General features: G+C 51.0%; 1 protein-coding gene across 7 annotated transcripts in view; it reads left to right on the top strand.

The window, feature by feature from the left end:
• Positions 1-26088, top strand: part of CASZ1 (castor zinc finger 1) — a 202145-nt gene that overhangs the window by 115163 nt on the left and 60894 nt on the right. For 3 of the 7 annotated variants that reach the window (XM_068158403.1, XM_068158402.1, XM_068158404.1), the window contains one exon: positions 18686-18845. The exons of the other annotated variants lie outside the window; for them this stretch is intronic. In XM_068158403.1, the coding sequence (XP_068014504.1) occupies positions 18827-18845 (19 nt within the window). In that variant the 5' untranslated portion in view covers positions 18686-18826. The remainder of the gene's footprint in view (positions 1-18685; positions 18846-26088) is intronic. 7 annotated transcript variants of the gene reach the window in all.

Raw genomic sequence — 26088 nt, 5'->3', positions numbered from 1 at the left:
AAAAGGAATGAGAAGACAAGAGTCACTGGGTGCACTTTATGGCAATCCCCTGAGGATTTGGTGCCTCACTAGAGAATTTTGCCACCCATTCCTGGTTTTGGGGTGTGAAATGATGATTCACCTTCATGCACATGTTTTGCTTTGGAGATGACATTTTAGCACAGCCTCTTGTGAAACCAGTGAAAACACCAAGCTCTGCTGGAGCACTTCTGGAGGTGTTCCCCACACCCAACACCTACGTCCCCGTCACCCTGTCCTGCACATGCACATCTGCCCCAGACACCCGCCCACCTCCACGCTCCTGGACACTCACGTGCCCTGTGTTGGTGTTGTGCTGAACTTCGTGTTCTCAGAGTTGCTCTCTCAAAATATCACCTTCCTCTGTGCTTGCATCATCATGGCAATGAGTGGATCTTTCTTAGCAGCAAGAGAGTAGTGTGTTCTGTGTCCCCTGTGTTAGGTGTCCCTGTGCTCCCTTTGCTGCCCCAGTTCATCCCCCACCATTCCTGCTGCCAGAGGGGAAACGATAGCCTTGGCAGCAGGCTGGGTCCGCAGCCGCGGGCAGCCAGGCAGTTGTACAGGGGATTTCTGTAACGCGAGTTTCTGAGCTGAACGAGGGCCAAGTCCAGCCTAAACCTAACAAAGAGAGCTCCAGAACAGGTCTGTGAGACGTGGCAGAGTCTGAGGATTTGGTGTGGGATGAATAACTCCTAATCTATAAAGTGGGCATAATCATACTCCCCTGTGCAGCCCAGAGCCAGGGCTGGGCGCTCCAGTGATGGAGATAAGTGAATGAGGGCTGGCTGCTGTCCATGGCGGGGTGCGGGGGTCGGGCAGGGCGCTCCTCCCTCCAGCTGGGGTGTGGTGCTGGGGTGTGGGAGAGCTGAGCCCGCTCCCAGTCCTGGAGCTCCTGTGCCCGCCTGACCTGTGGCACCCTCCATGTCCTGGCAGCTACTGCAGCACTGTGTATATCCAGGGCAGATTGTGGTGGACCTGCAAGTTGGGGCTGTCCAGAATCTGGGCAAGGAGGTGCAGAGCTCCAGATGGGCTTTTCTGTCGTAATGGGGCCATGGTGTCAGCCCCTCTTCTGAGACTGGCTGGGCCAGGGCAGAGCAGAGGAAGAACCAGGAACTTTCGGCTTCCATACATGGGAAGCTGTCAAAAGCCAGGTAGCAACACCAGCTTTTGTCTGGTATTTCCAGAAAAACCCGGCGAGACCTGGCATCCCAGGGCATAATTTATTATGGAAAAATAAAATAATAAAGTCCCAATCCCTTTGAGGCCTGAGTCATAGAAGCATCTTCTCATTAAAGCAGCTCCACCTCTCCACACCGTGTATGCCAGCACCATGCCTGTATGAATCCACTCCCTGAGCCAGCTCGCCCAGGGCAGCCTCCTCCTCCTCACTGCCTGTGTGCTCCTGAGCACACCTCTCCAGCACCCCTTCCCCTATCTGGAGGAGCATGAGCAGTTCCACGTCAAGCCAACTTCTCCCCAGGTTCACTCCCCAGCACACCTCTCCAGCACCCCTTCCCCTATCTGGAGGAGCATGAGCAGTTCCACATCAGTCCAACTTCTCCCCAGCTCTCCCTCCATTCTTCAGGCCAGGGGGATGTTTCATTGACATGTTTTGTAGACAAGTGTCTTCATCTTTTCACCCACCTTCCACCCCCTGTGCTATGGAGTTCTCTGGCTCCCACATCCCCCTCTCCCTGCCACGTGGTGTGGAGGTGTTCGTGTGTGTGTGTGTCTGTGTGTGTGTGTGTGTGTGTGTGGTATCTTTCCATGGCTTGAAGCTCTCTTCCAAGTGGCCCTCTGCAAGCAGGGAGAGAAGAGGAAGCTGCTCCTGGAGTAATTACCATCTGCATGTCCCGGAGGCAGGCAGCAGATGTTAGCAGAGGAGGACCGGATTGGAAGAGGGTGAGGGAACAGGCTGGGGAGAGAGGGTCTGATTTTTCTTCTTGATTGCATATGAATATTTTTCACAGAAGCTCACTAGGACAAGAATCACTTCTGCAAAGTTGATTCACACACGTGGAAGCTTGCAGAGAAAGCTCCTTCACTCACTCTTGCTGCTTCTTCAGCCATTCACTTACTTTTCTCAGCCTTTTTCTATGTTGCAATGTTTAACTTTTCTTGCTAAATAGCTTTTCTTAATGTCCTCCTTCCTTTCTTTATTCCTACAGACCTTTGTCACCCCGGACTTCTCATTCTGCCTTTGATTCTGTCTTGGTTTTCCTTTCTTTGTTTTTTCCCCTCTCCACCTCCCTTCTATTGTCTTACTCTCTTTATTTTTAATTTCCCCATTTGTCTGTGGGCTGATACTCAGATGAGCAAACTTCTTCCAGTTAAAGGAGGTCATGAATATTAGGATTTTTCTATCAAACAATGAAATATGGCTCAAATTACTCTAAAGAATAGGGCCCTTTTCATAAACCACCTGCTGGTTTGTTTGAAAGAAAGCACAACCACTCGCCTGTGTGCTTCAAGCAGTTGTCTCTCATCTCCACCTTGCCAAGCTTTGCCGTTCCAGTTTCTTCTGTATTTGTTGCTCTTGGTGGAGTAAGTCTGCTCTTCCCAGACTGCCAGCACCCAATGAGTCTGGGTTTGGACAGGTTGGGACAGGATGGTGATTCTGGCAGGATCCTTGCTGCTTTGAATGATGGTTTGTGATTGTGTTTTTTGATTGCAGTGTGCTTATTTGGGGGTTTTATTGTTGTTTTCCACAACATTTTGGTCTGAAACTCATTACCTCTCAGCTTGACTGAGAGAGATCTCATGTTCAGATGTTAGCACCCAGTGAGGCATGGAGATGTAGACAGCCCTGCCTCCTCCTTGTCTTGCTGCTGTGGACCAACCTTCTCCCCAGGTCATGAGGAAGGCTGTGGTGGATGTGTCCTGCTCAGGCCTGGCCACCAGCCCAGGGCTACGGTCATACCCTCTTGGCTTTCGCAGTGAGTCCCTGCATGTGCCAAGGCTGAGCTGAGCTCTCCTTCCAAATGGATCTGACAGGGCTGATTTTAGTACACCCTGACTCAGTGCTGAGGCTGCTTCCAGGGAGGTGAGGGCTATGTATGCAGCACCCCAGAAAGAAGGTAGAATGGCATACTTGAGCTGAATCCCTGAGCCAGGCAGGTCCCTGCAGCAGGGACAGGGGTCCATTATGCTGTCCCCTCCCTCCCAGCCACATGGCTTTTGAGGAGTAGCTGTGAACTGCAGACACCTTTTCTCCTGAGACCTCAGGGGGCCAGGTATGTGTTCCAGGACATCCTGCCTTGCTTGTCATCCTGGCTGTGCTTGGCTGGATGGTGTCCTGCCTTTGCCAGCACCACTGCAGCTTGGCCATTAGCCCATTGGCAAGGATGAGGAGAGTGGTGGAGCTGTGCCTCATGGGTCTGGAGAAGCACGGGCAGAAGAATCTCTGCACTCTCTTGGGAGCTGCCACGAGGCAAGCATGGGCAATGCCAGAGACGAGGACAACAGAGGACACCAACTTGTCTGAGTCTCGTGTTTTGTTTTCAGTCCAGCCTATTTATATTCATCATAGTTGCTATTTTCTCCTCAGTTACATGGATGTCTCTTGTTCTCACTATCTTCCATCTTTCCCAGCGAACCTTCCCATTTTCTGCATGTCTGTCCTGGCAGGCACACAGCATTATCCCTCTTGGGCTGAGACCACTCTCCTCCAAGGAGGCATCTTTCAGTGGCGTGCTCCTTCAGGAGCTTGGCCCAGCCCTCTCCCACCCAGCCCTGCATTTCCCTGGACAGAAACTGCATACACAGCCTGGGCTGTGTGAACATGGAGTTTGTTTTGCCAGGGTGACCTGTTTAATCATCTCATTTTCTGGTGGCCGTTTATTCCTCGTTTCCACGGTTACAGCCCCATTAAGAGGAGAAGCAATAAGGCAGCGAGTCAAACAGGTAATAAAAACATTAAAGCCATGTGCGCGCTGGGAGGGAGGGAGGGCAGCAGCACTCAGCGAGACGAGACGGGCCATGCCAGGGAGACAGAAGGGTCGCAGGGAGCCCGTGCATAGTGCGGGAACACCCAGCTCCGCTCCCAACCTCTGCAGGGGCCTGAGTGCCAGCACAGCATCCTACAGCACCTTTCCCCGCTCCCCAAGGTGTCCTGTGGCTCAGGACAGCGTCACTGCACCAGCATCTGCTCTTCCCATCGCCCTGCTGCTAACACAGAGCTGCCAGCGGCCAAGAGCACTTGAAATCAGAGTGGTTTTGCAACTGTAGTTTATAGAAGGGCTGTGACTGCCTGGCAAAACTTAGAACTTGCTGTTTCTGTTTGGTTACTGTGATGCTGGTGGACCCAAACCCTTGCCATTGTTACAGCTCTGCTGTGGTACTTAGGATCATAAAATCACTTTTGTTGGAAAAGCCCTTTGAGTCCAATTGTTATCTAACTCTGCCAAGTCTGGTGCTAAACCATGTCTCACAGCACCAATTCTCTGTGGCTTTTAAACACCTCTAGGGATGGAGATTCAACCACCTCACACTTGTCAAAGGGTCTGCTGTAACTGGTGTCAGTGGCACTGATACACTCAGGAGTGTGAGTTGTGCTTCTGCACAGTTCCTAAAGTAGTGTTAAGCGCTCAAAAAGCTGCACTGATGTCTTTACAGCTAGCTACCCAAACCAACACAGCCTGGAGTATCATGACAACAGTCTGAAGCTTTCCTAGGTAGCTTAAGTATCAGTTTCTGGAAGCTGCAACCTCCAGGAGAAGGTCAGGCTCCATGGAAACAGGATAGCCAGGTCTACTCTGTGGCAGGATGTGGGCTGGCAACAGGCGACTGTGGGGTGGGGAGCAGGTGGGAGCAATTCACCTGGGAGCAGTGAGGATGCCTTAGGGCTGCGGCTGGAAATCAAGGGAGAGCTGTGGAGGGAAGGCAGCATAGCTGTGTATCACCTCTCTCCTACTAGGAGGAATCCCCAGGTTTCTTTTTTTCCATTTTGGGCTCATAAAAGGACTGCAACAATGTGGGGCAACCTAAAGTAACTCCTCCAGAGTGAGGAGAAGGCAGAGAGCCCTGCTGTCTCGAGAAGAAGGGGGCTGCTTTCAGCTCCCTTTCCTCCAGGCAGTTCACCTCAGGGGTCCTGGCTGGTAGGAGCCTTTTCCTGCTATACACTTGTTATCCCAAACGTGGCTTTGTCAGCATAGAAATTGTGGCCTGTCTTGAGCAACTGGGGGCTAGATGTACTCTTGGCACAAATCTATAAGCTGACGGCAAAAGCCACCAGAGTTACCTTTCCTTATTCTCCCCCAGTGACCATGCCAAGTGGCATTTTATTTCAGATGGGATGTTAGTGAGTCAATGGACATTTTTAATACCTGTCTTCATTTGAGGGCCAGTAGCTGTCTCTGATGGTTCAATGGAGATGGCAACACTGTCCCTGAGAAATAATTCCAAAACTTCCTTGGACGCTGCAAGCCTGAGGCTTGGGTTTTCAAAGTGAAACTGCTTTGGCCACATTTTGTTTCTTTGGAGATGAAGTATCTGAATTGCCACATCTCCTAGCAGTGTGGAAAGCTGGGCTCTCTGGAGACCTGCTCTGGCCTGGAGACTATGGACTTTGTGAAGCTCCTCTTTCACTTCAGACAGTTTGTAGGTTGGTCTGTGAGCTCAGCCATGAAGTATAAAAATGGTTCTCCAGGACTTACTCTTCTTTTACCATAGTCCTGTGAAGGGCTCCATCCGTTCCTGGGAGTGGGGAGCAGGCCTTGACCTTCCTTCATGTGCTCTCTGGCTACGCCATGTTGTGCTGTGTGTCAGCCAGGGTGGGTACAAACCCTGATGCTTTATGCAAGCTGCTTATAAGTAATGGGCTTAGGAGAAACGAGCAAACGTGTAGCTGAAACCCCCCTGCTCCCGCTGGCTTCGGGCTGCCATATCGCTGTTGGAAAGGAGCAGGTGCCTGGAGGGGCTGAAAGGGTTCTGGCCTTTGAACAAGGGTGAGTTTCACTGTGGATGAAGAGGTTAAATATAACAGCCTCCCTCACAGAGGTGGCACAGCTAACTGCAGAGCAAGAATATTCACAAATGCAAACAAGAAAAAGAGCAAGGAGATAATCAGGGAAATGGAGTAAACTATCTCCAAAGGTGTTTTACCTGCCAGCTTTCTCCGTTGGAATGCTCTGCCCCAGTGCAGCCCCACTTTGCCCTGTTGGGATTTTCTTTTATTATTTATTTTTGACATTGTTTCAAGTTTTACAGTTTCTTTTCTCTGGACTTTATCAGAAAACATATTTGTGGTGAACGCCTGTGAAAGGACCTGGTTTGCTGAGTAAATATTCAACGTGGAAATCAGCTGCATGACCTTGAGAGGGGGAGAGGGAGGGAAGCTGAGAGAAATTCATAAAAAGCTGAAAAGGAAAAGAACAAGGAGAAGGGAGGGGGAGAAAAAAGGGGGGGAAAAAAAAAGGTAAAAGGCCTGGCCAGGCTGGAGGAAATCACACGGGAGAGAAATATTGGTCTTCCGTCTTAGCGTGGTGATTGGACATGTGGTATTAGACATCTTCAAGAGGTCCAATTCTTGGTGGTGCTGAGCTCTGACACTTTGAAAAATAGGCCCATTTAAGGTGACTCAAGTTGGGCAACAAAAGTCAGTAGTCACTTTAGATCATCTTGGCCTGTGTTCAGAAGGGTGAATTTTATCCTTGGCGAAAGGCCAGCGGGAGGCCTTTCTGTGTACTGTTCCCGTTCCCAGAATAGGATTTGGGGTGGCTCCTGGACCTCGTGCCAGTCCTCCAAGGCAGGGGCAGAAAGCACTGTGCCCAGGTTCTGGACTAAGCTTCTGCCTGCCCTCCCCACACATGGACAGCTATCACCAACTGGACTCACGTGTCACAGCTCTGTTATTGGCTTCAAAAACTGGACTTGAATTTCTTTTTGGAGTTTTGTGGGACTGTGGGTGTCTGGGAAAGGTGCCAGACGGAGCAAAAGACCCTGTCCTCAGAGCAGGGGTGGTAAGGAGCAGCAGTGTAGGTTTCCCACTGCCCACAGGGTTGTGAGATTGAGATGGGGATATTTGCATGTGGAACCTAGTGATGATCCCAGTCAGGAAAGACTATGACAACACTGCTGTGAGGAGAATGCATAAGAAAATTTGGGTAGAAACACAATCCCATTACCACCAGAGACCAAGATGTGGAATCCTAATACACTCTGGAGTTTGGGTTTCCAGAATTGTCTAGTTTGGGCTTGAATGTTTTTACTTCAGTTTCACTTTGAGTCCTGGGTGATTTAAACTGGGTTTGAAAATGGTATTGTAGGGACTGGAGAGAGATAAGCACTGAGTTTCTGCAGGTTTGTATTTTTTCTGTATGGGGATGTTCCTCCAGCACATCCTCAGTATTTTCATGATGCCAGCTCTGGGAAGCCCCTTAGTCCTGCAGCCACCAGGTCTCTGCTGCCAGAGGTGCAGGGATCCAGGCATGCTGAAAACTCCGTACTTGTCTCTGGGCAGCAACATGCTTCTGCTAGTTCTTGTTGTTTCAGTGCACACACACACACACAAAAAAAGTTTGGATGCACTTAGGATCCCTTTACAGCTCATCATACTGTCATTTCTTCAGCTCCCCAAATTCTCTTCAAGAGGGAGTGTCTAACTTCACTGGCATCAGCACTTCCAAAAGGCTACACACTGACATAAGCATTTCAGAGTGTGGGGCAAGGACCACGCTGAAACTGAGCCTTCATTTGTGTTGGAACAGTGCTGCTGACCCTCCTTTGGTTACAACAAAATAGCTGCACTAATGATCTTCACATACATAACTTTACATTTTCCTTCATTTAGGTGGGGGGATGATTTAGGCCTTTCCCTAAGCCTGAAAATGGTAGGATGAGGTTTTCCTTGCGGATATGAGAGAGCCTTACTATGGAGGAGAGAATTTTTTGATTTCTTTCCAGTTGGAGTGTGTGAAATAGTAGAGAAAAGTCTTGTCTAGTGATGACCTCAAAATAATTTCTATAGCAGAGCAGTGTGATGTCAGACAGCCAGTATGCAGCTGGGTGGGAAGTGCAGACAGTGGGGGCACAAGTGCCTGCCACAGGGGAAAACCAGCATAAATAAAAGCCACTGGTCCAAGGCTTTGGGAGGAACTAGAGCAAAGTCACCAGTGCAGATGCCAGGGCAAGGCACTGTAACTGTACATTTAATAGCTTTGGATGTTTGCTTTTATGTGACAGTTGCTGTTCAAGCAAGCAGTTTGGAGAATTCCAGACTTGCCTGGATTTCAGGGATTTTACTCATATGTGTTCAGCACAGGAGATGAGCAGAATGGGAGCACAGGGGCTGTCTGCAGCAGGAGGAAGGGCTCAGTACCCTGCGCCTCCCTGCCCTCACACTCACTGTCCCATACACCTTTGTTTGCCCATGTGTTCACTGGCTGAGCTGAGCCTCTCCCTCTCACTTCTGTCTCTTTTCTTTGCCCTAAAGTCATTCTCCTCCAATCTCACCTGTTCTCCATTGTTCCTAGCAAGCATTCCTCCTCCCAGGAGCATCCCCAATCCCAGTCTTGTGTGTGCACATCCTTTGCCTCCCCAACATGGTGCCTATCACTAACCTGCTCAACCAGGGGCCTTGCAGCCTGCTGGAGCCCTACCCTGGCCTGGAAGCTCCATCTAGAAAGCAAACTGCTGTGCCCCGTGTGCCAGCCCTACCCTGGCTTTTGGTTCAACCCGAACTGCCCCAAGAGACCCAAAAAGCAGAGGCATCTTTTCATGGCTTATTCTCCAAAAGGAAAGCCTGCAAGGGGTGAGGGGCAGACTCCTCGCAGTGAAGGTGTTAACAAATAGCAGGTGATTAAACATGACAAGCAGTGACATTTCTGTGTGGGGTTCTCAGTACCAGCAATGCCAAGAATGAAGCTATAAACCCTGACATTTTGTGTTATGCACTGAGGTTTTTAATAGACATCTTTCTCTCCCTCCCCCCTGTTTATTTCTTTTACCCCTCTTTTCCCTTCTGTCCTCTTCTTCCTTTCCCTCTCCTCTCTCTTCCTGACTCTTACCCTGCCTCTGCCCCATCCCAAGTGCCCCCACCTCCTCTTCCCATACCTCCCTCCCTGCCCTTATCTTTGCTCCCCGGCTTTGCCAGGCTCATTTATTTGATGGCCTTCACTTTTTCTTTTGTTCCTCTCTCCCTCCTTATTCTCTTGTTACACTTTTCCAAGCTTTTTTTCCCCCTTTTGCTTTTTGTGGCGTCATTCCCCCTTCCTTGCTCTTCTTTCCTGCTCTTAGCTCGGGCCCCTGCCATATGCACACACGTTTGCAGTCTTTCTCACCCATCCTCACTCCCACACTCTATTGCACACACACTGCCACTTGCCACACACTTCCCTGCTCTCCCCCACACGCTCTCTCCTGCTCTGTCTCTCACATGCGCTCGCACTTGCTCTTTTCTTTCCGTGCTTCCCCTCTCTTGCACTTCTTTGTCTTTGTTACTCCCTTCTGCTGTCATCCTCCCTCTGTCTGTTCTTTTCCACTCTCTCCTCTTCTCCCTCCCTTTCCTTTCTCTTTTTGGGGCCTGATGTAATACGCTAACCATGGGCGGCCAGGCCAGTTGCTTGTCAGGGAGCAGGTGTCCCACCCCTGAGTGATGTTTTTGTTAATAACATTTTTGTCCTGACTCAGAAGCCTCCGTTCTGGAGATGCTTTTTTTTTTTTTAAGGACAGGACCTGAGGAGGCTGTGCTTTTGGGAACAGTTGCTGGGTTTGTACTAAAAGGACTGCAACAGTTGTTCTGCTGAGCAAGAAACGTTGGAACAACTGCAAATTCTCCCCCCTCCTCTCTCTCCATATCTATCCAAAGGGCATTTAGAGGTGACACCTCATGCACCATCCCCCTTGCAGCCAGCTCTCATTGCTGCTGGCTCTTGGCTTTAGGAATGGGGCACTCCTGCCACCAGAGCTGGCCCTACCCAGCAGCCTTCTGTATTAGGAAAAAAATTGCCCTGTTTGCCCCTGCTGCTTTCTGCTGATGGGGTTTTGGGCACAAAATACTGGCGTGACCAGAGCATTCACACACACAGCTCTCCTCCCTAGCACCAGGTCACCTGCCCTCCAGGGCTCAGTACTGATGGCCTAGCTATGCAATCTGAACTGTTTGGTCCCCAGTGCATGACCTGCTTGGCTCACTGTGTCTTACCAGGCTGTGATCTCCTTCATGGACAGGCCAAGGGTAATGTGTGATGCTTTCCATTCATCAGGAAGGAAATTATGTGGGCTGGCCCATCAGAGTCTGTCTTCTCTGCCAAATCAGCCTGGTTACCAGCACCAGGATCTGAACCTTCCTCATCTGGCTGGCCCCAGTGGCAACCATGCTGGAAAAGCCAGTGGAAAGTGCTGCACTTCAGGCATCTCCAGAGGCTCTTTGTGTTGCATGGCAGTTCTTTCTCATCCAGCTGTGGGAGTCCCTGGTTCTCTCCATGTCCCTAGGGAGGGTCTGTGAGGAGCTTCTGGAGAATTGCCCTGCACACACTGTCCTGTTGGTGGTGGCTCACTGGCCCATCACTGTTGCCAGCACATCTGTGCTGAGAGCATCCAGGGCAGGCAAGAGGCCCTCATGGGTGGACAGCGAGGACGGAGGTTAGGGCAGTTCCCATGTGCAGGAGGTCACTAGGGCTTCAGTGTAAATGGCTCAGCAGGTATTTGAAATAAGTCCAAACTAAACTGCAGCTTCAGTCCCAGTATTTTCTCTTCCTTGACTCTGCAGTTGCTCTAAAAATCAAAATACTTCCCCCTGCAAACCCCGCCTCCCCATGGAAGTGCCTTTCCCTCTCTCTCCACCCAGGTCTTATTGATCCAGCACCACAGACGGTGGCTGCAGCTTGAGTTGCCAAGTAGGGCAGATCGATAGAGGCTTGGTATGGGATTTTTGGCAGCTGGGGCATCCATTTGTCCCTCCTCCCCTCCCACCATCCGTCCAGGAAGCAGCCAGCGTCACAGTGAAAGCAGGTGGAGCAAACCCCTGTCCTTAGGCTTTCCTTTTACCTTGTCCTTCCCTGTCCTCCATGCTGCAGCTGCCAGGGCCGCAGGCCAGTGCGGGAGCGTGTGCCAGGCCAGAACAGTCCCCTCTACACTGGCTCCACCAGCCCCTCTGCTGCTCGTGCTTTGCAAGGGCCAAGTTCACCCTTTTGGATGCTGGGGCAATCCTGTGAGTCATTCCAGCATCCCCAAGAGCAGGGTTTGGCCTGCTCTGCTTTCACAGTCTTTTTTTTTTCTTTCACAAGGACTTCTTCCCTGCCTGGATCCAAAGTAGCTCCCCTCTGCCCTTCTTCCCTGCTGCAGTCATCAGTGCTGCATCAGTGCTCCATCATTGTTCCACCGATGGGGAAAGCAAGGCACAGGGATGGGAAGTGACTTCCTAAAAGCCAGGGAAGGAAGTGGTACTGGAGCTGGGGCCAGGAGCCACATTTCTGGCTCTCCTTTGCCAGTGCTCAGCCCCTTGCCCGTGGGCCTGGGACAGCGCTTCTCCCCCACTCAGGAGGCTTTCCGGGGTCCAAAAGCTGTGGGCTAGTCTCCAGCGAACTGGGAGCACCAGAGGTAGAGGGAGCAGTGAAAAGGAAAGAGATGCTGTGCAGGAAGCTCCCCTTGCTCCGTGGTGTCAGGAGAGAGTGGGCAGCTCTGTCATAAGATGTCCTTAACCCTTGCCAGCTCTCCTGGCTGCCAGAGCTCTGACAGGTGCCGAGCGCTGCACACAGTGAAGTTAATGGAATGAGTATTTCGGGGAGGGGGGAGGAAGGTTCTGTACTGCACCCTGGGGCCCTGGGTTTATTAATGGTGACCTGCCATTAAAGACTAAAGTGCTAACCTGGTCATATTTAGCAGCTTTCAATGGTATCCCAATGGCCTCTGCCTGCAATATCAACTCCTGCTTCCCCCTGCAGCCCCAGGCCTGCAGGAGCTGACTCCAGAGTTTCTCTGCTACGATGGGTCTGGTGGGCAGCACTAAGGAGTCTCTGTGCTGCTGCTGCCAGACAGATTTCCACCCGCTCCTGCTGCTCTGAGCAGCTTCTCCCTCTTACTGCCAAGCCTTGCCAGGGAGTGCTTGGAAAAGAAGGCCAAATCCTGGCATCTTCATGATTTCCTTTACTCAGACAGAGCCTGGGGGTCACTAGGAAAGGGAGATGTGCCAGTGTAAGGCTCACAGGATTTGGCCATGAAGGAGAGTCATACTCAGGCTCTGCAAGTGCTTCCACAGAGCTCTCTGAGAAATCGCTGGCAAATTATCCCTCTGAGGTGGCAGACTGGGAAACAAGGCAGCAGCTCTGCCAGACCTGATTAAAACAGGACTTGAGGCTAACAGCTTCAGGCCAGAGCAGGAGAGCTGCTCTCACTGCTACTGTCCTTCTTGCTCTGGTCCAAGAGGGACTTGGAAAACCCAAGCATGGGGGTATGTCCCTAGGGGACAGAAGCAGTTGGATATTGCAGTGACAGGCACTTTAGAAAGATGCTGGGGGCTGCTGCTGGACCAGGCAAGGATCAGTGTTAGAGGAAGAAAAAAAAAGCCCCAGAGTCTCCTTGAAGCTAATTCTACTCTTGATGCCTCCCCAGAAGCAAGATCCTGCTGTGCTCTCTGTGCCAACTGAGATTATTGCCTTCCCTGATCACTTCCTCCTGGATTAAAAACTCAGCACAGAGTATTTTGCCATGTGTTATTCCAGGGGACCTGCTAGAAGCTCCACATGGTACAGATCCTGGCAGAGGGATGGGGGAATCACAGGGCATCTCCTGCTGCTCCAGATGGGAGGTGGGAATGCACCTGCCCCTCACACCTCTGTGCAGGCCAGAGGAGTGAGGCCGTAAGGGATTTTCCTCTCACCAGCAAGCCCTGTATGACACAGTTCCCTCCTTCTAACAACCCTGCCCTTCATGGGCATGTTTGTCAGTGTGGGCTTCAGGCCATTCCCCAGCAGAGCCAGCGAGGGCAGAGGCCTTGTTCCAGTGGAGAGCTCCAGCCTGCCCAGCCTCCCAACAGGACAAGTGCCGCTTTGGCAGGCAGGCTGGGGGCAATCCTCACTCTCTTGTTTGGCTCTGTGCCCCAGCTGATCCAGAGCCAGGTTTTGCTGTAATCCTTACATCCTGTTGCAGGTCCTTAATCAGCTGGAGCCAGCCTGGAAAAAAAACAAAAACCCAATCCCCAAACTGTTGTGGTTAAAGCTCCCCACTCCCAGTGGGGAGGAGGAGTGTGCAGCAGCCTTCCTGGGCTCAGGTGGGAGGGCTGGGAGAGATTGCAGCTCCCTTGCTAGAGATGGAAGCAGAGGAAGGGGTAAGTGTGTTTCTGCTGGGGGTCTCAGCAGGACCCACTCATGGCTGTTGCCCTCCGGAGGGGATGGGCCTGGGATTGAGGCACTTGCTCCCTCCTGTTCCCCCACTGACAGCATGGTGAAAGGTGCTGCCTCCTCAGCCCTCACTGGGCAGGCTTGGAAACTCTCTGGGTTGTTGTTGAGTTGGTTTTTTTCCTGTTTAATGCATAGAATAACACTGATGGGTCTGAACAGCTCCAGCCAGGCGACGAGGGGAAAGAATAACAAGCTCCTGAATGTCAGGCGAAATTATGGGCTATTGCTATTTAGGGTGAGTCTGGTGGATTTAGGGCCTCTCTGTTCTATTGTCCCAGCTGCTCTGAGCATTGGAGCAGGCGAGACACAAGTCGGGAATTTTGTTGCAGAGCATGTGCAGGGGAAGGCTGGTTCTGAGCGTTTCCGGAGCTGAACAGCAGCAGTGGGGAGCAGGGCAGAGTTTCTGCTGGAAAGCCGGTGAGCTGTGATACTGGGAGGAGGTGGGAGGCTGGAAGTCCTGGTCATCCAGCAGAAAAGACAGCCCCTTTACTTCCTGCTCTTTCATTATTCTGGTCCAGATGTTCATCAGCCTCCCCGAGTCCATGTAGTGTTGGTGTCCATCCATCAGAACTTGGCTGGCTGCTGCTCTCAGCAGATCTCCCTTCTGGTCTTCCTTCTCTGTGTTTGCTCAGATGCTCATCTTCTCACCTATCTCTTGTGAAGCATTCAGGGAGGTAGCTTGTACGAGAGCCAATGCATAAATGTGAGCATGGAGTGGGGATTAGGAGTTTTGTTGCCCTCTCTGGGATTGCTTTTGGCTCACAGTGGTGATGTAACCAGGGCTGAAACCATGCTCACATGGCCTGCCAGGTATTAGGGGGAAGGGCCCCGATGAACAGCACAGGAGAAGATGGAAAGGATGAAGAAAGTGTTATACAGCATGAGAGAAGTGGGTCACCCATGGGAAAGTGAAGTCTGCACCAGTTCTGAACAGGGTGTATCCTGAGCTTCCAGATTCTGGCAAATACATGATGTCCCATGCCAAGCTGAGGAGGAGTGGCAGGGAGTAAGGAAGCTGTTCTTGCCTGGCTGTCTTCACAGGCAGGAGGCTCAGCAGGGTGAATTCTTTGCTTCTTTGGGGCTCTTTTTATTTGACCGGATTAAAAAGCCTATTTGAGTTTCTTAAACCATTTAATCTGAAATCCCCAGGTAGATGCGCCATTGGATTCAGTTTTAAGCTCATAAACAAAATAGGTCTGTGTTTGTTGTTTCTTTATTTTGTTCTAAAGAAGCCAGGGTTTGCCCTGTCCTCCCTGGAGTCGGGAGGTACTTGGGTTTCTTGTGCCTGTGAAGCCCCTTGAGCTTTCCGAAGGGTGGAAAGGTGGAGACCAGGGTACTGCTGTGACCTTCCTGCAGCTCCAGGTTAGCAGGTTGTGTGTGTGGCCTGCTGGGGTCAAGCTCCACTGGACAGGTTAAACAATTCAGTTGGTACCTACATGGAGTGCTGATTGTACATAAAATCCCATTAAGAGCACTGCTCTGCAAGTAGTGTGTAGAGATGGGAAAGGAGGAGACCACAGGAAGCTGGAGAACATGGCAGGAAAGCATTCTGCAGTGTGATCCACTGGAGCAGCACGGGTAATTCTTTCTGGTACTCTGTCCTTTGTGTGGAGCTAGCTGTCTTCTGCTCCCAGTCTGCCCAGCTCCTTCCTGGGTTTCCTCTTGCACACATCTCCACCTGCTTGGGGTTCTTCCCTCCAGCTCTGTATGGCTTTGTTGCTGCCACTCCCTGTACCTCTGAGGAGGTTTCATGAACATGAAACCAGTTGGGACTGCTCTCAGATGAACCCAAAATGGGACAGTTCACGACTTGTGTTTGCAGGAGAGAGGTGCTAATGATGTCTACAGGAGCTACAGGAATGTCACAGCTCCATGGTCCACAGTGTCATGTTTCTGACAGTGGCTAGTGCCAGATGCTCTAAAGGAAGGTACCAAACCCCACAGCAGGCAGATGTAAAATGATCTACCCCTGTGTCCCCTCGACGTCCTTTCCCCATGTCCAGCAGTGCCCAGCTTGAGTTAGTGATGCCCCCATGTATGGGATGACTTGGTCCAGCACTGGCAGGAGGGATGTCCCTTCCAGATCCTGTCCCCAGTGCTGGCAGCTGCAGCAGAAGCCCAGCAAGCAGGAGGCTGTCTACTGTCCCAGCTCCCTCCTGCAGCCGTGGCAGTGCTGGTTCCAGCATGGCCACTGGCAGGCCATCAGAGCAGGCTGTCCTTCCCATCTCCCATGCTGTGCTAGGAGCAGGGAGATCTCCTGTGTCCAGAGCTCTCAAGGAGATGCTTAATGAAAGGGGATGGTGGGAACAAGGCTGTATCCTTGTCTTCTCTCATCTCCCAAGGAACTGGAGACAGACAGAGGGACAGGCATCTGTCCGATGGCGGCTTGAGTAGGAGGGAGCCCTGTTGGCTTTGCTGAGGGAGCCTCTTTCTATATGGAAATGAAGAATTTAGGCTAATGGAGCTCAACCATCTCTAATTTTGCGATGGCAGGAGGATTTTGATTGAAAGTAATTAAGCAAGCTAGCTGTAAAATTAATTAAAGCAAAAGGGGGGGATTTTTTTATTGGATTGGATAGCGATATAGCGGCTGTCAAATGGGGGACGGATGGGGGTGACCTGAATTCTCTGCCCTCCCTCCTCCCACTCGGGACGTTTATGTCACTTTAATCTCCTTACAGCGGCTGGTGTGCATTTGTTTGAAATAATCAAGGAAATATGGTCAGAAATTGTCAGCTTTCAGATCTAATTTACCTGACAGCCCTGCGCGGACCAGTAAGCCTCCGTGTGCGTGTGGAGAGCGTGTGTGTGTGTGGTGTGTGCGGCTGTGTGGCCATGGAGGACTCCTTCTCTCCCTTCTCCCCCCTCTTTTTCCTCGTTCTGGCTTCTCATGATTCCCAGCAAAAATACTTCTGACACATCTGGGGCCACCCAGAACCTCACAGGAGAAAGAAATAAGTTTGAGAATTTTCCTGCAGTCCCTTCTCCACCCCCCACCTTCCCATCATTGCCTCCTCCCAACCTGCTGCCTCATCCTTGCACCATAACCAGCTTTAGGGTTTAGGCAATATAGGATTAGGGAAGGTGGCTGTAATTCTTTATTCCAGATGGCTGGCAACTGCTAAACCCACTGTCACAAGTACAGAGTTAGAAAAATACTTAAATTAGGCCCTTTGTTTCAGCCCATGGCTCTGCCAAGCAGCTCTCCTGGTGTCCTGCTGGGAGCTCAGCTTGCATGGAACAGGTTGGGGACTGAGTCAAGGCTATGGTGATGCTGGGGAGAGGCTTCTCTGGACTCAGATCTATCTGAATTCCCCTGCTCAGCTCCATCTGCTTCTTTTTGCCTTTAGCACTTGGAGAGATCCTGCAGTAAGAAGGAGCTAGGCTTGGGATGGTGTAGGTGAGTGGTGTCTTAAGAGATGGGCCTGGTCCAGGACACAGGAGGGCTGCAGCTTTCATATATCTTCCTGGGGGTGCACACTCTGGACAGAGATCCAGGTTCTGCCCTCTGGACCCACCCCTGAGCCCAATATACTGAAAACCTGGTGAAGGAGTACAGTGAGTAGGGTCTGGGAGAGAGCAGAGAGGGGATCTTCTCAATGCATGGAAGTGTCAACAGGGTCATGACAGTGGGGCTGAGCTCTTTTCAGTGGTGGCCAGAGATAGGACAAGGGGCAGCAGGTACAATCTGGAACACAGGAGGTTTCACTTGAACTGGTGGAGAAACTTCTTTACTGTGAGGGTGCTGGAATCCTGGAGCAGGCTGTCCATAGAGGTTGTGAAGTCTCCTTCTCTGGAGACTTTCAAATCCTCCTTGTGCAACCTGCTCTAGGCATACCTGCAATCAGCAAGTTGGTTGGATCTCCAGAGGTCCCTTCCAACCCCCACTATCCTGTGATTCTGTGTGTAGGGTCAGTGTTTCCTCAGGGCTGCCCTGGTGCCTCACATCTGTCTGGCTAGGTTGGCTCTTAGGGTTATTATTTATTATTGTTTATTAAGTGCTGACAGATTTGGGGCTTTTGTTTGTTTTGTTTGGGTCTCCATTTGGAGGCCTTGGCAGAGGCAGAACTCAGTGCCAGGACCTCGGGTGCATTCACAATTACAGCCCGTGATCCTATTGTATTGTTTATGTAACGACTCTCAATCCCAAGGGATTCTGCAGCCTTTCTTAGACCCGAGCACACAGCACCTGGCAGGGTGAGTGCAGGGCAAGTGCTGGCCCCTGGTGCCAAGGAAAATCTCAGGGCTTTACATGCTAGGGGATCGTTAATACAGAGATGGATCAGGCTGGACCTTGCTGCGAGGATCCACATGGAGGGAAGGTGATTAAGCTGCTTCAGAAGGAGGAGCAGATGATTTGTCCCCGCCGTGGTCTCTGTGGTTGTGAGGTACCTTGGTGGTGCAGACCTGATGCTCTGGCTCTTGGGTGTCTGCAGCCCACCAGTCTGTTTCCAGTGCAGTGAGCTGAGTGACTAGTCTTCATGGGCCCACTTATGTGAACAGTTCCCCAAGTGTCCCAGAGCACCTCAAGCCATCTCAGCACTGGGATTGAAACTTTTAGACTGTTAAGAAGGTAGGTGGAGGGTGGGTAAGACATGGTCAAGTCCATGTCCAGCCATTTGTGGCTATGCTGAGGTGGGTGATGAGCTCATCACCATGATTCCTGAGTTTATTTCCAGCTTTGCCACTGATTCACTTTGTATCTGTAGCCATGCAAAGGCACAGCTTTGTGCCAGTGCTTCCTCATCAGTGTAATGGGTATAATTAGGCTTCCCTGATGGAAGATAGCACTGAATGCTTGGTGTGCTGGCAGGTTCTTTTGTTTAAAAGTCCTTTCCAAAAAAAGGAAGTGAGACCTGATTTTAGAGTGCTGGTTCCCATACCATGTTTCACATATACACTGATTAAAATCTCTGACATCCAACCCTTTCTTTTTTTGGGGGGACAGCTCTGCTGTGAGGTGTTGGCTTCCCATAAAACTACCAGAAGCTGAATTAGATGAAGACCAAGTGCTTCTAAGCACCCAGTCTGCTCTGTGTTCAGCAAAATACAGGCACTGCAGTATGTGGCACTGCTGAGCTTCTGTGTTAATTACAAATCTAACAGAATGTAACATCAAGAACAGTCTAAATAATTCCATGGCCTGTTAGCCAAAAGAGGGCCTCGGTTCTGGGATGTGGACCAGGCTACCACTGATAATGGTATCTAAAGTCAGTGGTGGCTGGAAGAAGGGTCATACTGTGCTGGCTGCTCCTGTTTCCTTCTGTAAATTGCAAGACCAGATGATTAAGAGTGCACTAGATAATTTTCTAACATAACATTCCCTACAGGCAGTTACTGGCATTGCTGTAGAGGCATCCTGAACGACGTGTTGGAAAAGGAAGTGCCCAGGACAGTCTTTCTGCATTGTGAAAGTGTTTGAGACCCCCATGCAAATCTGTGCTCTGTTCTGACTCCAAGTCTCCTCAGACATGGCCGAGGAAAATGCATGTGAGTGCTGACCTGGGGACACCTTCTCTTGTTCTGTTTGCACCTACTTGTACCTGTTCAACACATCTCCCATCTCAAGCACTGCCAGTGGCGCTAGAGATGAGTCTGGAGACCCTCACTCCATCACAGCCAGGAGCTGGGAAACATCCTTGTAGTTGGGTGAATGGGATGAAAAGTTTAGATTTGGGCAGCATGTCTTTTTCTCTCAGTTTGATGTGAGTGGCAGAGGAAAGCCATAGGCTCAGTTCTTCTGCCACTGACATGGTGTCAGCTGAGAAAATGATTCTGAGCTTAGCAGAGTGACATTAGCATTGAGAGTAGTTGAAACGGGATCAAGCCTGGTGGGTCTGGAAGAGGAGAGCTGAGACACTGGGCTGAGTGTGTCTGGAATATTTGACATGTTAATTTTGTGCTCAGGACTGGAGATGAGCTGCTCATCCTCAGTCTGTGGAGCAGGAGAGTCCCCAGTCCAGGTGAGAGCCATGCTGCTCCCTGGCAGGGCTGTCCAGCTCAGGGTGCAAAGTACCAGACTTAAGGGAGAACTTCGTGGGAGAGGGCTGAAGGCAGCACTCCCTGAGTTCACTCTGCACAGGAGATACACCCTTACAGAGCTGTCTTTTTATTTGCAAACTGAGCAGTTGTACTGGAAGAGATTTAGCAAACATGGGACTGCACAATGCTGTGTGTACTGAGTCACACGTCAGGGCTAGAGCCAACTAGCACTGTGAGCTACTGAGGCAAACATTTGAGAATAGTTACAATAGGCACCAAAAATATCTTCAGATGAGATCTTTCTGCATTGCTGCATGTTGGGTAACAGGGAGGGCTGACAACCTAAGCTTAAACTCTACCCACATGCTCTAGAGCTCATCCTGGGCAAGGCAGGCAGCTGGGATGGGAACAGAGCAGAAGAAAAGCAGGTCTGCTCCTCTAAAGGCAGCCCTGATTGGCCAGCTCCACGTAGGGTGGAAGAGTTCTGCTCTGGTGGGAGTGAGGAGGTTGTGGTCTATGTAGTGAGTTAGGCTCTAGTGTCTGTCACTGTGGCCCTGGCTCTGATTGCATTTTGGGAGGGAATGACCCCAAAAGTACTTTTACACTGTTGGATCTACAGCTCAGAGCTCCCCACGCCTGCACAGGACCAGGGTAGGATCAGTCACTACAAGATGTCTTCTGTCTGGTTTCAGAGCTACCAAACAAGGAGTCTGGGGGTCTCTTGTAGAAGCTGTCCCTCTTGCAGGTTTCTCAGGGGTGGATGCTGTGGTTGCTACTTCCCCAAAGCCCTGGTCTGGTTTCAGAGACCAAACTCCCCAAACTTGTATTTTGTGGGCTCCTCCAGGCCATCTCAGCAGAATCAGAGAACCGGCAGCTGAGGCTCTTGGTGCTGTCTGGCACAGACTGAGCACCAGGGCTGGTAGCGTGCACCAAATCAGACTCAGCCTCTTGCCAAGTGACCCTTTGGCATCCTTTCCCCTGTCGCCTTCCCTTTGTGTCCTGCTGCCTGCTGCTCCCACTCCGTGGTGCTGGGGCTGGGGTCACACCTCGGCCCCAGCCTGGCTTCCAGCACACCATCTCTCCCACTGGTTTCGCAGCCGCTGTTTCTGCCAGCGCAGGGCACTGAAAAGTGCTGGCACTGCCAAAAACCCTGTGTGCACTACGACTCCCCAAACATCCCTTTATTTTTATTGTTCTGTTAATTACTGTTTAAACTTTAATAAGTCACTTCGTCAGGAGGGGGGACCTGCAGTGAGGTTTCTGTGCAAACACTGGGCCCGGCAGTGACTCTGGTGTAACATAACCCTTTATACAATGTGGGAATGTTTAGACTGTAACAGAAACTTGTTATTTTAATGACAGTTAAAGGGGGGAAAAAAAAGAAAGGAGCGAATGAAAAAGGGAAGCAAGTTTGTTGGGGAAACAGCTCATCTCAATCTCTCTGTCTGGCCTCTTTTCTCTTGGCTTTAATGATAGCTGGATGAGGAGGCTTTATGGCTTCTGTTGAAGCAAGTCTTGTTCCCAGAGATGCCCTACGCAAGGCAGAATGTGGTCCCCTCTCTTCTGTGGGGTGAGCAGAGAGATGCTGATGGAAGCAGCATGGCTTGATTTTGCTCAGAGGCAGCAGCAGATGCCTAAAGCCAATTTGAGCTCAGTCTAATTATTCTGACCCACACAAGAGACTTTCCCCTTCTATTCAGCGCTTCTTCCACTCTTCAAGTTTCTTGAGTAGCTATGCTGAAACAGATGCTGGCACACCACAGATAAGAGGGCCCAGCAAAATGGACCTTGAAGCTAGAAAATGCTGCCTTAGTCTGACTGGTTGCCACTTAGAAGGAGGAACCATTTTGGACACCTGAGAGAGGGAAGGGGAGAGAGGGACAAGCTGGCTCATCCTCTCAGCAGTGGGAGGACAGAGGGTTCGCAGCCATCCTCAATTCTGGACTTTAGATGTTGATACCTGTATTGTGTTGAGGTAATGGTGGGTGCCTGTGCAGTGGCTGATGTCCCTGCATCAGCACTGAAGTCACCTCCAGGTTTGGCTTGGCTATATTTAGCATTCACTATAGACAAGACCATATAGAGTGATATATGTGATCTGAAAACCTTCACCTCCTGCTGACCTCTCTGCTGCTGCAGTGAAATCCCCAAAATCTGCTAAGTCTGAGTGAGGACTGATGCAAGACCAGGAGAAGGGAGAACTCCCACCTTTTCCCTGGCAGGTTGCATGTTGGTCTCTGGTCCATGGCAGTGCTGGTCACCTGAGCATCAGAGCTTTCTCTGCTGGCTGTGAGCGGTAGCCCACAGGGGCCAAGGAAGGAGAGGTGTGAAGAGGGTATGGAGGGTATGGACTGTGTCACAGGAGGTTTGGCAGGAGATGCTGATGAGGGGGAAGCTGGGATGGTGTTGGGAACTTATGGAACAAAGAGAGGAGAGAAAGAGCACGCTAAGGCTGAGGCTGGCAACTGAAAGGGGAAGGGTGACACAAAGGGCGAAACTTCGGAGGGGAGAAGGGGTCAGGAAAACCTTTCATAGTATCAAGAGCCTTCCTCAGGCACCAGCTTGTTGGCAGGAGTCCTGTTCCTCTATGCAGAGACCCTCTCTGCTCTTTGCTGAGCTCCTGACCAAAACAGGAGCCTGGGGGAGCTAAAACCCTGTCAAGCTTTTTGGTGAGGGTGGAGCAGAGGGGATAAAATCGTGGTCCTCTGGGACCTCTGTGTTCTCCCAAGTGGGTGAGCATGCAGGGAGCAGGCCAAAACAGTTCACGCTTTCCTCGCCCACTGCTGGGGCTGTGATTGTTATTGATTGGGTTTGCTGTTCTCGGCACTTTGTGTTTTTCCAGCTGAGCGTTGGCTGCCCCTTGAATGTATTTATTTATTTATTTATTAACCTCTGCTTTAGTTCAAATACCCATAAACATTGCACACAGGGCAGGTTTGTGCTCAGCCCTGTGCCAGCATCGGGCAGCTGCAGGGAGCCTGCACCGGGGTTGGGCACAGTCAGGAGGGTGCAGGGGCTGCGTAAGTTACCTTAGCATGCAAGCCTGCTGTCACTGGGGTGAAACTCACAGAGCTGGAAGTATGTCGTATAAAAAGGTAAAGAAATCTGCCCTTGCAGAAAAAACAGTGTCAAGGCTTGGTGTTGAAGCAAGCAATAGGAATGTGCACAGGGATTTCCCATGCTTGGGCACGTGTGATGTCTGTCTGGCTTGGGGTGCATAAGCTTCAACCCCCAAAGACCAAGGGCCAGGGGAGCTGTTAGGTGGAGAAATAGTTTTATTCCATTTCCAACTTGTGGTCATGACTTTCAGACCCTGGTAAGCCCCTTGTGCTGGCCTGCTCTCACTCCAGCTGTGTCCCCACTCCAGCTGTGCCTGCTCATGGGGCCAGTGGCAGAAGCTGGCCCTTTAGAAATGGCATTTTCCAGGTTCCTGTGTGAGACTGAACATGTCCCAGCTGCAAAAATAACTAGCCTATATACCCTGTGGAAACAGGAGCAGCAGCGACACATCTGTCTGGTCTGGGCAGAGCCAGCTTCTAAGTAATGCCCCAAAAGGGCATCAAGTGGCTGCAAGCTACTTGACAGTGAGTGGAAACCCAAAATAGAGACCTTTGGGGAGGACTAGCCCATTGGAGGGATGAAGCTCTGCAGTGGGCAGAGCAACAGATACCTCTGGGCCTCATGTAGGACACGATGGGTTCCAGCAAGACATTAATATTGACTGGCTTCTCTGCACCAGCTGTGGGGCATGTGGGCTGCTGGCGCAGCCAAGGCAAGGGGCTGAGCCTGGCAGTGCTGGGCACCAGCATCCCTGAGAGCAACCCCAGTTCTTCCCCTCAGCCCCTGCTCCTGGCTCCCCCATGGCTGGTGGGGTCACTTTGGTTGGCGAGCACAAGCTGAGCTCAAGGATAGAGCCCCCTGGACAGAGCCAAGGAGCCGCTGTATAAAAAACGCTGAGGTTTTCCTTTTCTGTACAGTGCGTTTCCCTAAATTGCCTTTGACTGTGTGCATCGCTAATGAAAGTTTATGCCCTTGTTAGAAGGACAGGCAGGTCCGTTCCAGTTAGGGCTGGGTCTATCCTTCTGCCAACTGCCCTCCCCAGCACACACACACACACACACACACTCTCACTCTTGCTCATTCTCCCTGGTGAATATAAGTGGAGGCTGTTATAAAAAAAAAAAAAAAAAGAAGAAGAAGAGGAGGGGAAAAAAAATTTCCATATTTGTGTAAGTTGCTTTAAAAGCATTTTATCATGTCATAAAAAAAAGGGAAAGTACTCTCGGAAATTGATCCTGCACACGAGCCCATTGGACAGAAGGACGTCGGGATGTTAATGGCTATTTTGCTCCAGGGTGGCTTATTAAAAAATTTATACATAAATGCTTAAAATTGCATAAATTATTTAAAAAAAAAACATAGTAAGCAATTTGCAATCCCCATCCACTTCCCCCCCCCCTTTTTTTTATTCCCCCCTTTCCCTTGTCATTCTTTTCTTCCCTTCCTTTTTCCCAAACCAAAAACCCAACCACCACCAAACCTTCCCCTCTTCTCACGCTTGTCCCCTCCCTGCCTGAAAATGTGATGCGTCCGAAACTCTGCGTCGCTCTGCGCGAAATGCAGACAGTTTTCAACGTGCCCTGCCGCTGACCAGCAGAGCCGGCTGCCGGGGGGGGGGAAAGAAATTGAAAGAAGAAAAAGGAGGGGGGCAAAAAAAAAAAGAAAAGAAAAGGAAAAAAAAAAACCCAAACTAAAAAAAAACAAGAAAAGAAAAGAAAAGAAAAAAAGGGGAGAAGAAAAAAGCAAAGAAAGAAAGAAGTTTGGATATGATGAGTGTTTCTCGCAGGCGTGGAATGTCACCCACATATCCTGGAGATTGTACTGGGGAGGTTTATGATGGTTTCCCATTGATTTGTTTCCCCGACGCAGCTGCCGACCTCTATTGAGGGACAAACATAATCAGCACTGACGCAAATTAGATGGTTATTCGTTTTGAAAATTGACAGAAAAACAATAAAAAAGATGAAATGCTCCCAAATCAATAGATATAATGAAATTCAAATAATCCGAGAGATGAGGTCTCCATGGCAACTGATAATGTGGAAAAGAAAACAATTTAATAAAGGACAGACACACTTTGAAAACAGATTGGGCAAAGGGAAGGCGGGGGGGCGAGGGAGCAAGGGGGGGCCGTGGGTTGGGTGGCAGTGGGAGGGGGCAGCGGGAGGAGGTGGTGGTGGGGAGCCGGAGCCGGCTGCCTCTCCGGTTGGTTAGCGGTGCTGTAGTGAAGGATCACTGTCCATCCCAAGGACGCTTGCCATAATTAAGAGAGGCTTTCGGTCCAGAAAGTGCAGATTCAGGTTTTAATACACAAAATTATTTCAGGAGCACTGAATCGGAAAGTCGTTTGTTATGACCTTCCTGAGAGGCCTGGAGCAGGGCATGTTGGAGGCGCGGCGGCTGAGCCAGCTGAGTTATGGCATATTTGTGTTTTTATAGTGCGGAGGGGAGGGGGGAAGGGGGGAAGAAGGTTAAACAGTATTTACAGCTCAGTTGTTTTCAGAAAGGAAAGAGAAATAGAGTTCATGAAAAGATGCGAGTGGAAGAGAGAGAGAGGGAGAGGGAGAGATCCCCTGCCTGGCACACACACTCCGCTGGGACGCCAGCTCCAGTGAGACACTCACCGGTGCTCTTTTTGCCTTAAGGTGTGAGGTGCAGATGGGCTGGGGGTAAAGAGGGGCTCTGTGGTGGGATGGGGAGCGTGTCTGTCCCTGCTGCCAAGTCTCTGCAGGGTCCAGCTGTGAGCCCAGTCTTCTCACTCCAAGCTGCAGAATAAACCGCTCCTGGCATGCGGCTTGTGCTGAAAGCGTGTGAGTGTGAGAGTGAGTGAGTGCATGCGGGGTGCTCTGCCTGCACGGGTGGCTGCCTGCCCGCGGCTGCATGCGTGGCTTCTGCTGGGCTGCCTGGCTGTGGGTGCTCCCTGGCTGTGGGTGCTCCCTGGCCGTGGGTGCTCCCCACGTGTGCCGGGGCTGAGCAGAGCTTGGTGCATGGGGTCCGCACCCCAGGGAGGTGCAGCCACGGTGTTGCAAGCTGTGCTGGGCTCTGTGCTGGGATGTGTGTTGGATGTGCCACTTGTGTAGTCACAGGTACCTGGCAGCCAGTGTGCCTTAGCATGTGATCTGTGTTCATGGGCACACAGGCATGTGGCTGTGTGTGGTTGTGTGCTGGCTCTGCCTCTGCATGTGATCGTGGCCACGTTTGTCTACACGTGTGTGTCCCACTGATGGGCGTTTGCAAGCACGGGTAGCACTGGTGCATGGATGGGCTCACGAGGACGGGAGATAAGAAGATGAGCCCTAATGACCAGAAGAAGGAGCAGCAAAAGGCAAGCCAGAGGATTAGTTAGGTGTGGGGTGAGTGCCCACCCAGCCCAGCTGGTAGGGTTTCTCTCCCATGCCACTGTGATAGGACTGCTGAGCTAACAAGCTCAGGGATGACCCTCTGCTTTCACAACAGAGCTTGGGTATCCTCTGGCCAAGCCATGAGCCTTTTCCACGTGAACAGGATGGACAGGTGTTCCTCCTACCCATGTTGCATGGCATTTGCAGGAGCTAAGCATCTCTGGGAATTCAGGAGCCCCTGAAGAAACAGTGCTGTGTGTGATGGGTGCCTGCTCTGTGAGTTCACAAAACTCCCAGCCCCACCTGGGGATTACTAAAACCTCACAGGGCTCTGAGTGCCTCCTTTGCAG

Source organism: Melanerpes formicivorus, unplaced genomic scaffold, assembly GCF_026170545.1.
Source record: "Melanerpes formicivorus ecotype bairdi unplaced genomic scaffold, bMelFor1.0.p_v2 SCAF_39, whole genome shotgun sequence".
Classification (NCBI taxonomy): domain Eukaryota; kingdom Metazoa; phylum Chordata; class Aves; order Piciformes; family Picidae; genus Melanerpes; species Melanerpes formicivorus.
The sequence above is the reverse complement of the archived record's forward strand: the minus strand, read 5'-3'. Positions and strand labels throughout refer to the sequence as shown.